At 36.4% G+C, this 17,253-nt stretch overlaps 1 protein-coding gene across 4 annotated transcripts; it reads left to right on the forward strand.

The window, feature by feature from the left end:
* The first annotated feature begins 4,535 nt into the window (after positions 1-4,535).
* Positions 4,536-16,623, forward strand: LOC129258415 (CD63 antigen-like). Of its 4 annotated transcripts, none has more exons than XM_064098435.1 (8): positions 4,536-5,112; positions 6,486-6,677; positions 7,485-7,559; positions 7,930-8,028; positions 8,648-8,821; positions 9,630-9,713; positions 10,440-10,501; positions 14,281-16,623. In XM_064098435.1, coding segments are annotated over exons 1-8 (753 nt in total). In that variant the 5' UTR covers positions 4,536-5,046; the 3' UTR covers positions 14,282-16,623. The 4 variants fall into 4 exon arrangements, 2 of the variants coding, with proteins under 2 accessions (XP_063954505.1, XP_063954506.1); XR_010293367.1 differs by having other exon boundaries at positions 4,943-5,112; positions 10,440-10,558; positions 14,281-16,423; XR_010293366.1 differs by having other exon boundaries at positions 4,944-5,112; positions 10,440-10,690; positions 14,281-16,422.
* Positions 16,624-17,253: the final 630 nt, after the last annotated feature.

Consider the following 17,253-nt stretch of genomic DNA (forward strand, 5'->3'; position numbering starts at 1 on the left):
CCATAGAAGTCGTGTGTTGTGGACCCAAGAAGTGAGATCCCAGACGCCTCCAGGCTAAGCACGCGCGACCCACTAGTTAGAAATCCACTGCCAAACGCGGTTCGTGGTGCGAGGTTAGTATACTTAATACGTGTGAGTGGCACAATTCCAGCAGATTTTTTCTTCAGATTTCTAAAACTGGTCAGGACTCAGGCAGGCGATTAAATTATTTAGGAGCACTGAGTGGTATGGACCATGGCTGAAAATCTGCTGTTTCAGAGGAATGTTTAAGTTTTTATTATACACAGAATTATATCACCATGATGCCGATGTCATGAAGCCAGACAAATTTTCAGCAGTGATTACCCTGATTCCTGGCCAAAATTACTCACACGTATTGCGAGGTTAGTATTAGTATACTAACCACGAACCGCGTTTGGCAGTGGATTTCTAACTAGTGGGTCGCGCGTGCTGGGATCTCACTTCTTGGGTCCACGACTTCTATGGCTTGAATTTTCTGTGCGCGGCGGCATGTAATGAACCCTTGGGTGGGCCAAAATTAGAGTCTGGTGTTTCTTTCTGATTAGAGTGTTGCTGCATATATGTATGCGTAATGCCTTCAACAATGAAGATAAATGCAATCTTTGTAATGACACAGAGACTCAGAGAGCACCGTACCTCAAGTGATGTTCGTGTAGTCTCCACTTCACTACTGGAGTACTGCTACAGCCTACACTACGCTACACACCTACCCGGGTAGGTGTGGCGTACATGTACGGTAGTGTAGCGGTAGTGAAGTGGAGTGGGGCCTACACAAAAATCACTTGAGGTAGAGCACCAGTGTTCTGAGTGGAACTTTTCAGGTGTCTAAACCTACTATCATTTGTTGTTGACCGGGAATTACATGCCACCGCACGTCATCAATCATCACGATAATTAAATTCATACTTTGATTTGATTATTTAAACTATTTCTTTTTTTCTCTCTTCTACACATAGATCTGCACACTTGCTGACTCTGGTGACTTCTGGTCTCTGCTTGCTACCTCAATCTGGGAGATTCCATCATGTCCTTTTACTATGATTTGGGTATAGCCATTTTTTTCTTCACTCTTTCCAGGACCTACGGTTTGCAAGTTGTGGACTGATAATGATACAAAAGAACATTTTTCTTTATCAATCTTGGAAACAACTTTGAGCACAGTTTTGGAGAGAACTAAGAAATTTGACTTGGACAGGAATACAGCTTGTCAAAAATAATAACACACAATTTAAACGAAAGAACAATTTTAATGTTACTAGGGCATTTTGCGAGAAATGTTATACTCAATCACACGTCCCAAATCAAGGGTAAGTCCTTTGATTAAACATGTAGTTGAATTGCGATTGCAACTCGACCTTATTACGCTTGAATTTGAATTTAAGACTTACGCTTGATTTGCAATTGAACATAAGTTTCTTGCAGTGCCCCATAATTATGTTTTGTTATCAGATATTTAACGTGCTGATTTTTCTCGAAAGGTATAATATATTTGTCCTTTTAAACGGTATTTGAATATGGGTACGCCTTTTATTTGTTTTCCACAATATTTATTGCATGTATGAACAGAAGTGAAATATTTATTGTGAAGCACTGTGAATGTTGTGTGATGGTTCATCATTTTTGTTATAAGACTGAAAGCCTGGTGGATGTGAGGAAGTGGCCTGGATGAAAGAAAAGTGAACATGTGTCCAATTACTGATTTGCATATTCTAAGACAATTTTGTTTCTGGATAAATTTTGCTATGCATTCCCTACATTAAGAGTAAAGGAGAAGTCCACGCAATCAAAAATTCATTTGAATTTAAAGAAAAATAACAATATATTGCAGGAAATTTCATAAAAACTTTGATTCAAATTTATATAATTACTATTTTAACAGTTCCGTAAAAAGCAGCAATTAAGAAGCAAGATTTGATAAATACAGGTCTGAATAGAATTTCACAAGAAAATAAAAAGAGAAAAAAAAGATGGGTAGGGACGGGGAAGGAATAAAAAAAAAATACCCAGAAAAAAAAAATCCGAGTTTCGAACCAGGGTCCTCACACATGACAAAACAATGGCCAACGCATTTGGCCACAGACCATCGCCCTAACGGGGAGGCATTTTTAAGATATATGAAAGAAAGTCCGCTCGCCGCTGTTTCCTAATAATGCTTCGGCAATTCAACTGCAATTTCAGTCATTTCGCGATGGATATTGCCGTGTTTTTTTTGTGGTTCCTGACTTTGCTACTTAATGAAATTTCATAATTTTTGTTCAGTCATAAAGAAGAATATTTATGCTTTATATTGACTATAACATTAATGTGACGCAAGTGTGATTTCTACGTGAAAAAATGCTTTGTTTATTCACATATATTTCTTGGAAAAAGAAAAAAAATTCTAAGCTAAATATCGGTTACCAAAATACGTTAAATGTGCACTTTTTTTCACTGTTCAGTAAATTCAAACTTTTATCTATATAACAAGACCAATCTTAAGAGGAATAAACAATTCTAAGAGCAAAAAACGCTGATTGGAAAGATCGTCTCCAATGGGCTGCTGTCAGCTCAGCTGCTCACTGCTCATTGTGTGACGTCACTCAGCTGGAGCTCGCAAGAGGACCGGTGGAAGGCAGAAATATGGCATGAAAATAAATCATTTTTGAGAGCTGATTTCTGCAATCTCTGATCACTATTTTGAAAAGTGAAGTTATATATCTGATTAGTAATACTTCCACTTTACAATGATGACCACATAAAGTAATTATGAAATACTTTTGATTCTTTGGATGTATACTTTAATATAAAATGGATTAGGGAACAATAATTTTTTTTTTCTGCAAATCATTATTAGGTTACATAGAGGGTCGGGGCTAGGCTAATCTTTTATGTACATTTTTTTTTAAAGGTATTTCATTCCTTCCTTATTTGCTTTAGTTTTTTGGTAAATATTTCCGTATTGTCTTGTTGATGTAAAATTAAGATTTGTCAATTTCGTTGTACTTATCTTGAATTTAATTGAATGAAATCCTTGATAAAAAACATGTTAAAAAAAGGGTGCGTGTTTGCGAGGGGTCAGAAGGTGAGAGCGGGGATTAAACTTAAAGCTCACTATTTTGTGTGAATAGTAATAATGATAATGATGACGATTATGATAATAGTGGTGATGGCGATACTACTACTAATACTAAAAGAATAATGTAAAGATGGTCAAATGTTGATTTTGAGCTTCATGTACGTAGCATATCATAGTGTACCTCCTCGCAATTAAGAGAGTGTGTTCCTTCACGCTCTATCAACCATTACTATTTTAATGTTTCTTTAGGGCAGTGAACCTTCCCGATGTCCCTTGTCTGTTGGTAGCAAACACGGATGACCCAAGATACTCTTTAGGTATAATGAGACACGCTGCATGTCTCGATTGTTACCTTGGTGCATGCTAATTTCATATGAAAAACATCTCTCAAAATCTGATAAAATCTTATCTCTAACAATATATTTGCATTATCATGATCATTATCGTGTGACGTCAGAGCGAATCTCGAGGCTATGCATGTCGGAATGGGGGGAACAGTTCGGTAAAACCCATTTAATTGGCATACCAATAACTGTCTCAATATTTGGTTTGATAAATTTCATATTAGCATGATAAGATGAATGTGTAATGGGTAGGTCTAGCGACGGAGAAGAAATTGTTACATGTTAAAAGGGAGGCGGCCATTCATAAAAACAAATTAACTTATTTTCCAACCTAACCAATATAACATATGTATTTAATTTGTCTGTTTTCTTCTTAAAATAAGGAGTCATTGAACCCCTTTAGAATATTACACTTGCAGTGGCGCAAAACAGTCACACTCTAAAACACTGAGTAAAATTTAACACAATAGTGGGTAGAAAGAAGACATGCATGTTTGCTGGGTATTTTTTTTAGCCCATATTGGGCAAAATGCATGTTTTAAGAGTAAATTTCAACGCAACATTGCGGTAAAATTTTCAAAATATTTAGTATCTTTTTACCCAACCAACATGCACGTTCCCATTTTACCCGATATTGGGTAAACCGTTTTTAGAGTGCAGGATTTAATAAAAAGGGGGAAAAGAATAAAAAAAGACTTAGATATGATTTTTTTTAATAAGGGGGTTATGGTGAAAGCGTGTTATTGCTTTCCACTTGCAGAACATGCAGAACACGATTTTTTCCCCGGGATATGTGCCACATTATTCCTCTGTTCATAGTTGTTTACCACAATCATCCAAAGTAAATGTAATTTGACGCCATTTTCACAAGAGTTGACCTGTTTTAAAAAGAATATTACAAGGTATTGAACATTATTTTGATCTCAGAGTGTAGGCTAAAACCTCATGATACTCTACTTCAGCATACCAAATTGATAAGTTAATTTTAATCGTCACCCCACCTTTCTCCTTCGCGTAATCTACATGTTTTATATGGGGGAAATATGCCCTTTCTTTAATGCATCTATCAAATATTAATTTTGTATGGATCTACAAACACTTGACGGAGATGAATCATTAACGAAAATGGAAAGATATGGACAACCCCGAACTATCTTATTAGGCAAAGGTAAAAGTTCGTTGATAACGAGAAAAATTATAAGCAATTGCATTTATTGTATGGGTTAATTTATTCCTACATTCAATTTGCTCATTGTTCTTTTAAAAGAAATCATACAATTTTGAAGTCGATGATTTTTTTCGGGTCTCCGTTGTAAATTATCGTAAGAAACTAGGGAACAAAGAAGAAAATAGTTACAATAATTCACACTAAAAATTAATAATTAAAAATGTAGTGGAGAAACGCCCATGTGGTTTGCGTTTTTTGTACGTGACCTTCTTGAGTCATATCTCTACATACCGTATCCCTAACAACGCCCCTAAGAAAGCAAAAACCCAAACAACAGTCTGTGATAATTACTTCATTCAGAACTGGGAGTGCTATTCACTAAGCTATATAATTTGTGTGTCTGTATTCGACTATTCATTGTATTTTTTTGGCTAAGTAAGTATAGAAATAAATTCAAAATGGTTGCCGGCTGTGGACCAAAAATCGCCAAGCTTTTCTTATTCATCTTCAACTTTAGCATATGGGTAAGTTTGAGCTGATAATATTGTTTTCAATGAAGTGGCAATAGTGATATTCATAGAGTTATTTGTATTCATATATCTAGTTGTTATGTTTGAATATAATGTTGACATGGTTGCGTGTTTTTATGATTCATTATTTGAAAGAAAGTGGATGTAGAGTTAGTAAGGTTGACAATATTTGCGTTTAATATGTTTCTTAGGCAAATTGATTGATATTGTCAGATAGCATTAGTTTATAACAGAAACATAATAACATATAAACATATAACATAATTTTGTAAAACAACAACAACACCAAAACATACACTGTATTTCCGAAAATCCCCTATAGTCCGGGATAGGCCCCATAGAAAATTGACTAAACCTTGTTTTTTATAATACTGTTTGGGCCAGTGGCGGCTATTTTAGATATCAATAGATGACATAATTAATGATATATCTCGTTAGTAATGATGATTTGCATACATTACTTCGTTCATACATCGCAATTTCTTGCAGTTAAGTGCTCATTTTTGTGAAAATTTGTTTTTCCCATTCATATTGTACATAATCATGATAATAGAGTATACAGGGGCCGACAGCGGCCATTTTGAATATCCAGAAAAAAAAAATTGTCACAGATTATTTTTTCAGAGAGTATTTCACTCCAGCCACACAATTTCATGTATTTTATAGCCAATGTGCGGACAATTTACATGGGTAATTTGCATATTTTGGCGGCCATATTGGATTTTGCCAATTTGCGGAAAATGCTCAAGGTTACACAAGTGGCATCACTCAGATTCATAATCAGCACCCTCGAATTGACAAGAAACCATAATAAAATATTGTATATATATATATAAAACAAGGTTATGCTTTTTCTATCCTGGACTACTAGCATAACCAGAGCCTTGAAGATGGAACTGTGAAAATATGGAATTATTGCCTTAAATGCATGAAAAACTTGTCATTATTATTATTTCATCTACTGCCATTATTATCATAAACGAAAAAAATCCCTCTAATCAACAAGCCCATCCAGGGTACCGTAAACACAAACGTTAGCGATTGACCGTACACTTAATTTTTACGATTGATTGCTCAATGTAGTCAATGCAATCAATCGTAAATACACTGTTCTAGTTTAAATTTGAACTAGAAAATCAGCACTCGTAGTGCAGTCACTATGCAAGCACTGTAAGTGCTAAATTAGCACTTCATTTTTTTACAGTGTATATATTCTTCTATGATGATTGCTATTAAACTCTGTGTTGCGGGCCCCAGGCTTACTCGAGATGTTGGTTCACTTTGACAAAAATACCAACGGCATTGTTAAATTGGACATCGCCATGAACTATGTTAACAGTATCACCTTTGCATCATCGTTTCCTCAGGCAGCCGGTATCGCCCTTATAACCGTCGGGTCCTACGTGACTGCCAAACAGGCAGACTATCAAGAGCTATTTGCGGAGGACACCTTGGTGATTGTTTGTGCTTTGACAATAGCCATAGGATGTTTCACTTTCATTGTGGGATTCTGCGGGTGCTGTGGTGCAATGAAAGAAGGCGTCTGCCTCTTGAAATTGGTGAGTTGGGGAAATGATTAGAATATTGAAAAAAGGGGGATAAGGGACCAAGAGGTACCAAAATTTGGCTGCAGTGGTCCCTGTGGAACTATGAAGGCGGCATGACTCTCCTAAAAGTGATAATATTCTAGATCATAACATAAGGTAGAATTTAAAACAGCCAATTGTTGATTAATATATATTTATATATAAATGCATTTTTTTTAATCCAATTCTACTTGAAATTTTATGTAAATTCTTACTAATTTCCCGTTCAGATTTAACCCGAAAATCAGTCGGCTGGGACAACACTCCTTTCTGTGTAAAAAAAAAGATACTGAATATGGACAGATGTCTCCCCCTTTACTCCTTTTCCTCTCTTCCAAGTTCTTCTCCTACCTCCACCTCCGTCACCCATCTCCCTTCTTCGTCAATGTTAAACAATCTCTTCTGAGTGGAGTAAAACAATGTTGCGTGACGTCATGTAGCCTCCTTTTATATATGATTTATGTGTCATTTTTTCATCTAATCTTAAGAAAAGGATGCTTTCTGATAGAAGATTTTAAATCTTCGCTAAGCTAGGGAGTGTGTGTGTGTGTGTGTGCATCATGTGGGTAAAGTGTAAAGATAATTGTTTGAACACTCTTGGTACATCGTTGGACATATATTGTTATGGGTGTGGGCGAGATGATTTTGTTTTCGAGTGTGTGATGTGTGTTGGTGCTTAAGGTGAGGGTTATTTTTTTTTACCCCACAAAGTCAATCAAGTTATAGTTTTCTAATTCAAAATACCTCTCATTGCCTCAATCCAATCTTCTTATTTGGCAGTACTGGTTCTTGATGCTGCTAATCATTTGCGGGGAGATTACTGCAGGTGTCTTGGCATTCGTTTACAATGAACAGGTAAGATCACAGGAATACTAACTGCCCCCGGTAACTGCCATAGGGGTTGATCAAGTTTTGGCAAATCCAAGCATTCGTATTCGAATTCTCAATTATTTGTCAGCTGAAATAGAACAGAATATCATAAAACGCATGCCTTGCATATTCATGGGCATAATTACAAGGAAAAATCAAAGTAAAAAGAAATGTTCTCCGGCTTAAGAACAATCATTTTTTTTGCAAAGCCCATTCTCCAATTTTGACTAGGACTAATATATCAGAATACAATTTTAGAATATACCTTTAAAAACAAATTTCAAAGTGTTTTATTTTGAACATGTTGAAGGTATTAGTCACTTTACCTGAAAATGTATCATCCATTTTTTTGCAGATTGAAGAAAGCATGTTGAAAGGAATGACTACAACTATTAATGAAAGTTATCCAGAAACAGAAGCATCTAGGGAAGCAGTAGACGGTGTCCAAGAAGCGGTAAGATGATTAATGCAAAATTCGAAACCGATACATCGAAATTTGCATTAATCATGCTTAAAAATGAAATACAGTAGTTGCATGCAGCAAACAATTATTTCAACGAGAAAGTCTTTTAAATCAAGGTTAATTGTCAAAATATTATCATACATCTATTTCTGGTACATTGATGTAAACTTATTTTTGGAAAATCATGAAATCTTAGCTCAAAATTGATAATTCTGATGATCACTTACACAGAAAAACATATGCGGAACAGTGTATCAATATTGCTTCGAAAAATACCCATTTATTGGAATTCCGTGCTTATTTTGCTCATTTCTCACCAATTACGCATTTTTCTCCAGAGATATATTTGGCACATATTTTTTTATTTACACATACAAATATCGAACCGAGGCTCCAGCTAAGAATGCCTATACATCAACCAGTAGACCTAGGAGTCGGGGAAGTGGATAGGGCGAACCCGATCCGATTGACCGTCAGATGAACAGACGTTCAACCTCCCCTTTTGCATATTCTTTATCCGGGTGTAGATGAGTTTTTACGGCAGAAGGCACTTTCTTTGTTTGGATTGCATTCTATCTCTCTCTCTCTCTTCTCTTTGTTTTTATTTCAGTCGAAGTGTTGTGGTGCGAGTGGATACGATGATTACCTAGGCTGCAAGAACTGTCCTATAAACGAAGCGGTACCCGAGTCGTGCTGCATACCAGTAGAGGACGGCGGAGATTTAGTGCAATGTAAGATTGGTCCAAAAGGTGTGCCACTTTATCCAGATCTCGTCTATGGCGTGGTAAGTGTTTTTCTTTTAGAATACCAAGAGTTGTTTGATATGCAGGGTTGAGTCATCAGCAAATAGGTAAAGGTCATTTTCTACTTGGGAAGTCAGTTCTTCAATATAAATGAAGGGAAGAATTCTGGCCCGCACGAGTACACTTCGTTGTGGCACACCGGTAGATATGATCTTGAATATTGAAATGCAGCTATCTAGTACAGCATATTAGCTGAGAAAGTGGAAATTCATCCTGTATGTCTCCATGCAAATCAAATGAGGAAAAGTTGGTTAGAAGACCAAGATACATATCATGAACATGGTCAAAGGAAAACTTAAGGATGGATGTTTTCTTTGTTTCATACACATGGATGTGTTGTTAGTAAATGTTTGGAAGAGGTTTTGTAAGTTGTAAGAGCGTCGAGGTCTAGTGGTTTTGACTCTCGCCTCTTAATGAGACTGTGGTGGGTTCGAATCCCAGCATTGACCTTCATTCCTTCACCAAGAAATGTATCCACATTGTACTGCACTAGACCCATGGGATGTGAATGGAACCTAACAGAATTTTTCAAATTCTTTGAAATGCCTGTGCGCAGTGGTTGCGTAATGGCTTATCAGACTAAAGCCAAAGTAATAAAATCCAAAGCCCTTCGTAAGCACGTAGAGACATTTTAAAAATAACGCGATCATGGCGATAATGTGCTGTACAAGTGCGGACTATTCTCGTCATTATTTGAAAAGTTAACTTTTCTATGATCATTTTATTAATATCATATCATCGTGATAATGATTAATATCGTTGTATATTATTGTTATCAAATTCTGTTAGGGTTGCGTTGAAGCATCAATTGAAATAGTTCAGGACAACTTTATTCTCATTGGCGCAGTTTGTATGGCTCTTTTGGTATTTGAGGTAAGTCTCAAATTACTCACACTCTGGTGTTTGTGTTAGCCTAGTCCAGATTAGACGTTGGTAACTTCGGGAAGTTATGTTTTTTCCAAATCCTAACTCAGAGGGCTTAATTCCCAAAAGGAGATGAAGCGATTGGCTCTGGGTAAGGGAATTCAGGAGTCAGGCCCTCTACTTTTTAAGCTTTGAGTAGGATAACTGCCCTGCAATCTAGAGTACTGTTGGCTCCACTGTCTCGTTTTACTGGGATGGTTTGGTTCAGGTTTGTCAAGTTTCCTGTATTTATATCCTCAAGAGAACAAAATATAAAAATACATAAAATCAATCTCTAACAATTTACATAATATGGACCAAAGAAAGTGAGGAAAGCAACGCCCAAAGGGGAAGAAACACTGTAGGGGCCAGCCCACAAGAAAAATAACTTGTACATAAATACCATATAGTCACAATTGCGTTCCGGGTTTTTCCCCCTTTTGTTCCAGTTTTGTTAATGACCTTTTACCCAATCAATTATCTATTATTGAGTTTAAAGGTACTATGGAATTTGTAAAAAATAGATTGTGTGTATATAATGAGCGACGTGGAACGATAGTGATAGTTTGCTATGTGATATTATCTGGCGTATTGAATTGATATGGTTTTCCTTTTGTTTACACCAGAAACATTTATTTCTATACAAATACCATAATGATAATAGTATCTATTTCTCTCCTCTTTTGACTTCTTCAGATTCTGACAATGGTCTTCACCTGTTGCGTAATCGATGGCATACAGAAGGGAGAATTTGCTTGGTAAGCAACATCTCATTCAGAGATAAAATTCCTTCCTTACAACATCAAGAAAATTTGGTAAATTTATTTCCTGTAGATCATCTCTGATTACTCGGGTTGTAGACTGTTGTTGCTGCAAGGGTTGCATGTGTTGTTGACGAGTGCAGTCTGATCTTCTCAAATCCCAAATCTGGGTAGGGGGAAGGCGGGGTAAGTTGTGACACTTTTTGCTTTTTGCATGTTGGAATTGTTAGATTAATAATCTTGTAGAAATATGTACCTTGCCTTAAAATTTAATTCTTCTGAAATATTTTTCACCTATGTATGACTTTCTACCCCGACACTGAAAGTCATTGTCACCTTTGAAAAAAAGAGATGTCAAAGGGATTAACTTGCCCCATCTGTGGAGTAAGTTAAGCCACCTTCTGGGGTAAGTTGAGCCACAAAAACTATGTACAAAATGTATGGGGGAAGAACCAGCATGTCAATTTTTATTTAAAGTCTTTTCACTTGCTAATTCTCTATGAATACTAACATCCTCTAAAAGGACAAGAACATTCATGTAAATCTGCTCCTTACTGCCTGCAAACCGATGGCTTTTTAAGGTTTGTTTGTTTTTTATATACATTACCATAAGAATTACCATGGCTCAACTTGCCCCATGTTGGCTGGCTCAACTTACCCCATTCCGTACTTAATGCGATAATTTCGCATCCACACATTTCTTTTGCATCCATCATGTAAACGACTATGACATGGATGAAGATCCATACTTTGACTTACATGTTGTTCTCATGTCCTTATTATATTTAAAGACGTGTGTGTGTAAAAAGCAATTATCTATTTCACACCCTTTTTAATTTTTTTGGCTGAAATATGTATTTTCCCTCTAAATAAGTACTATTTTTTTCAAAGTTGAAAGCAATGTAGTGGGGTTAGGGGTTATGCAATGGGTCATCAATACATGACACCACCACAATGTCTGACTCATTCATTATTGACCTGGGGCTGGTGGCTTAATTTGCCCCTATGCTCAACTTACGCCGCCTTCCCCTATAATTCAGCTGCCCGGTTGGGTCATCCTGATGAAATAACCAATGTTCATGTATCACGGATATAGAACACAGAACAGTCTGATATAAGGAATGACCTGCCTATCATTTTCTATTAGGTAGGTTGAGACGAGGAGAGGTGAGGGGGAGGGGGTTGAGAGTTTAAACAAATACCTGATTGCGTAGATGGTATCACAGGCCTAATTCATTCCCCATAGACTCGTGTGTTAAATTGGCACTTTAAAAAATTCATAAAAAATAAGGATGAAATTCGGGGGTCGAATGTTTACTACCAGTGGATAGGATATATGTCTGGCAATCCATATCTGACCAGAAAAGGGTCCCTCGACCGGCTCATTTTAAAAATAAATTGGCGTGTTTGAAGACACCGTCGGGGGGAGCAGATTCATCACCTCAAACAGCAAAATAGCCCTAATCCTTCCGCCAGTCAGAATATAGTCCAGAATTGGTGATATTTCTTCCCAATTTGGGAAAAGGAAGTTCAGTAATTACCAAAAATAGAATCAGTGTTAGATGGACAATCATATGCATACACTTTGTCAATCAGCCATATCAAAATAAAAAAAATAGCAATGGGTTGGCTCGAATGAATATCTATGGCCTGCCTCTAGTGATTAGGCCCGTGAAGCCTGTATTGTATGGCACATGAAGGTTTCTTTTTAATTTACCTTCCTGGCTTTTCTTTAACATCTGTACACTCACTTTATCACAAAGAAATGCATGAAATATACAGATGTGTTATGTAATGACCAATTTTAATGTTACTCCTAATGTCTAGTGCCCTATGGATTTACACACATCCTACCTGCCTATATGTAGCTCAACAATGGATGCAACTTAGGGCCCAGATCCTATAATGCAAATTGTAGATATGAATAGTGTGCATATCTGGATTCAAGATCTGCCCAAAATATAAATACCAGATTCACATGAGTTAAATTAGATAACAATAAAAAGAAATGAGAATCAACATACAAGCATACTATACATTCACATCTTCCTATGACAAGGGCCCAAGCCAAGGGATGTAAGAGAGAGAGACAGGGAGAGAGGGGGGTTAGATGGCTTGTATTCTAAATGGATGGGGGCTAGTCTGGCTAGAAGTCAGTAAAAGTTGAACAAGATAGCAGTAGCACTCATTCTCAGCCCCCCCCCCCCACCAAACATACTAACTATGCTTTTCTCTACCCCCCCCCCCTCCCTATTGAATCCACCACTCTTCAGCCAAATTCTAAAGTTTTCTCTTCTCCTTCCCTTCCCCATGAACCAATTTCACAAGTGCAATTGATGCAAGGGCTATCTAATGTGTACTACATCTTGTGATGGGTGCTATACAAGATTTACATCAGCGCTCGTCGGTATACGAAAACACACAACAACATGAATCACAGAGACAAACACACAGCCTACACGGCCTAGCCTATAGGTACACAAACACAGAGTTACTAATCACAATTTGTTACCTGTTATACCCCCTATGTAGCCTTATATAGCCATGAAGTTCAGTTTTGGACCTCTTGATGATTGAAACATGTATACTAGTGAAAGCAATCTGCTACTGAAGAGTTTGGGCCCCTTTTGGGCAGATATTTCATCAACTAGGGAATTCCCCTTGTAGGCTATGGTCAAGGCTTATATTATAGGTATCACAGGCCTAATTCATTCCCCATAGACTCGTGTGTTAAATTGGCACTTTAAAAAATTCATAAAAAATAAGGATGAAATTCGGGGGTCGAATGTTTACTACCAGTGGATAGGATATATGTCTGGCAATCCATATCTGACCAGAAAAGGGTCCCTCGACCGGCTCATTTTAAAAATAAATTGGCGTGTTTGAAGACACCGTCGGGGGGAGCAGATTCATCACCTCAAACAGCAAAATAGCCCTAATCCTTCCGCCAGTCAGAATATAGTCCAGAATTGGTGATATTTCTTCCCAATTTGGGAAAAGGAAGTTCAGTAATTACCAAAAATAGAATCAGTGTTAGATGGACAATCATATGCATACACTTTGTCAATCAGCCATATCAAAATAAAAAAAATAGCAATGGGTTGGCTCGAATGAATATCTATGGCCTGCCTCTAGTGATTAGGCCCGTGAAGCCAGATATTCAACGTGCAGGTTTACCTGTGCGTGTCGCGTTGAACACCGCATTCCACCCAACATATTTATTCCACATTCCAACTCCATCATGAATAAATAGATAAATAAAATAAAACATACATATATGAATTATCAATAATGAATAATAAATCATCTCTGAATGTAGCCAAAACAAACTATATTATATTTAGATCAAGGAACAAGAGAGCGCGACATGACTTATTACATATTATAATTGATAAATCTTGTAATTTCTAAATTGAAGAATATAAAATTTATCGGGGTTACTTATAATGAGACCATGGATTGAACCATACACCTATCAGATATTTGTAAATCTCTATCCCAATATATTGTTCTCTCATATAAATTGAAATTCATATTACCTTCAATTTTGTTTAATATCCGTTATAATAGCCTTATCTGAATTACTATATTTTTTCTTTTTTGTGCCATTCTCTAAAGCAATTTGATTTGTTCAATGGTCTTAGCCATATTTTGTATTTATCCATTACTTATGTAAAGCGTATGATTTTTGATTTTTCTATTGTTGAATGAATTGAAATTGAAAATGAAATAAATGTTCTTTTTTTACTCATTCCCTTGATTTTTTTTTCTTTCAGAGTCGATAATCTGGAGCAAGCAAATTCGGATTTCCATGAAATTTAAGTGACTGGTTAATTATTATAAACTTACTAATTGACGTCTATTCATGCCGGTTAATTCATTCGTTTTAAGTGCATAAATCATATACTAATTATGTACGTCGTAAAGAGGGGGGGGGGGTAAATAATGTACAATATGTGAGCATAATTTATGGACATAATGATTATATGCTATGTTTTTGGAAGATGTTCTTTTTTTTATAAACGCAAGCCGCTTCAAAGTTACCATGGAAACCTGTACAAAATATTAATGATACCCGTCATTGACACGAAAGAATAGAAAATAATTAATTACGATAACAAATACAGCAATTAATGAATAAAATCATACATAGCTTCATGCGTAGGCAGTTTGTCTATGATAGATTTAAAACTGAAACATAGAGGGCGTGATTTCCTGCTACAAACCTAAACTCAGATCCAGTTATAGCCGACAACTTCAGCAGTTGAATTGCGTTGCAGCGTTGAAAAATGCAAGCCTAATCGGCAAATCGTAAACATAGTTTTCGTTTTCCTCCATGCATATGCTGTGGACCCAAGCCAATTAATTATCTCCTTCCGTCTACATTATGTCCATCGATCTGACGAGTGCTCAGTCATGTCGTCAACTTTTTTATTCTTTATTTATATCACCTGTACTATTTTCGAATAATTGTAAATATGAAGTGATTTTAATGTATTTTAAAAAAAGGAAGGTAATGGCTATAAAATGGATATCTTTCCCGGAACTAAGATTTATGATGCATGCTTTGAAGAATACATGTTTTGCTTCACATTGAATAAGAAAGGAAAACGCATTGTGAGGCCATTAACGTTTTTTAGCCAACATATTTTGTTGCTTTTTATTGTAATTTTGTACTACCACCCCATTCCACAGAGGGTAGACCTTTAAGGACCTTCGAAAGACCAAAAAATTGGCAATGTCTTACAGCAGTCTCCTAGATTACTGAAATTCGTCATCTCTGTGGAATGGCTCAGAAAGACCCATCAAGGAACTCTGAAGAAGGGATTGGTACTTCTTGTCTTACTGGGCTTAGACTGTCTTATATAGAGATCTTTCAATGGTCTTTCAGAGATCTTTTATGCAACAAGTGATCTTTCATAATTCTTTCCATGGGCTTTGCCTGGTCTTTCAATGATCTCTCATGAGCCTTACAGTGATCTCCGCAAAAATCTTGAGAGACTGTCGAAAGATCATGGAAAGACTAATCAGAACTTTGAAAGTTCATCGAAAGACCACTGAAAGACTGCTGAAAGACCACCAAAAGACCAATTTACTGTAAGACCGCTGAAAAAATTGTTATGAACCTTTTAAAAAAGTTTTGGTGCTCATGGAGACTATGAAGACCACTGAGAGATCCACCAGGAATCCTGAAAGACCTCGGAGACCTTTGAAAGTTCGTTGAAAGACTTTTGAAAGATCAAGCAAGTTTCATGGTCTTACAGCAGTCTTCAGAGGTCTTGCTCTCTGTGGAATGGAGGTTGTAGGCTTATTATACATGTAGATGTATACCATAGTGATTATAATCATATTTGTGATGCTACTTGCTCGTGATTATGTGAGCATCAAAATCTTCATGACTTTTCGCTTAAATGAAGAAAATGCAATTGGCTACCATTTCAAAGGAAATTGAGGTCGTTCAGCTTATATGAATAACGAATTCTCTGAATTTTCTGAGTTTTATTTGGGAGCTTGGATATCATGCAGTGTTGCATGTGTAACTAATTTGCGTGATATTTTCGTATACTTTTACTTTTAGATATATTACTTAATCATCATTTTATTAATATAATGTCTGTATCGGTAGTCAAGTTACATAGGAAGTCAAAATATGAGCAAACTTGACAGTTTGAAAATCCATTCTGGATGATATCTGATATGCTGCCATCACATGCCTGTAGAATGTAGGGGTATTTTTTTTCTGCCCAAGCTGTACCAAAACATTGCGATGAAGGTTTTTTTTGCCGATATGTATATTGTATATCGTGATATCAATTTTTAGCTGATTTTGATAAAACCTTTGTACATATACCAAATACTAATGTAGGCAGTTACGTCATGAAGGGAGCAAATAAAAAAAGAAGGAGGTGGAATTTTATGAAATATTTTGTAGTTGTTATTTTTCTACCGCTGTACCGATGTTGGTTCGATAGTCAAATATACAATGTGAGAGAAGGAGAGAGAGGAGGAAGGGGGAGCTGGAGAGGAAGAGAGAGAACGAAAAGTAGAGAGATCATGACGGGGATGAATCGTATAATGATGGAGCGGAATAATGCAATAAAAGATGAGTATAATCATTCAAATACCATGAATTAGATTGATTATTTCAGGGTGAAACTATTTCTGTCAGAAAGGAAAGTGGTAAACCCTTTTCATGTTGAATACTCTATAAACGCAATCTATGGCGTCAGTGAAACTAATACAAATTTACTTCTTTGAGGAAAATAATTTTTCTGTTAATGTACGGAAGACACAACGAAATCTATTTTCATTTTATATTTACAGATTTACATCAGCACCTCCACTAAAAAATCGTTCCCAGGGCCCTGTAGCTGCTCGCATATGACGTCACAAACAAAAAAAATCGAATGAAGTCTATGATGGATTTTCCTCAAACCATTACAAAATTTTTACTCTTTTTTTTTTTGGTGCTATTTTTACAATACCCTTTTCCCTTTAAAAGTAAATCACAGTCATTTTAACTGCCCTTTATATCAGGTCATGCTTACACCTTGACTGAGTTGGGTAAATGCAGGATATCAGTATTTATTTGTTTTTCTCCTCGGTTACAACCCAGCTTTAAAGAGGTACACGATCTTCCGTCTTCCATCTTCATTTTGTGAAAACCCATCAAAGGTTTTTTTTTAGTTCTGCTTCGATCAGAACCCCCAGCATCCCCGCTTTCCAAGGCCATGAATATCCACATTCAT

Source organism: Lytechinus pictus, chromosome 4 (assembly GCF_037042905.1).
Source record: "Lytechinus pictus isolate F3 Inbred chromosome 4, Lp3.0, whole genome shotgun sequence".
In the NCBI taxonomy this organism is placed as follows: domain Eukaryota; kingdom Metazoa; phylum Echinodermata; class Echinoidea; order Temnopleuroida; family Toxopneustidae; genus Lytechinus; species Lytechinus pictus.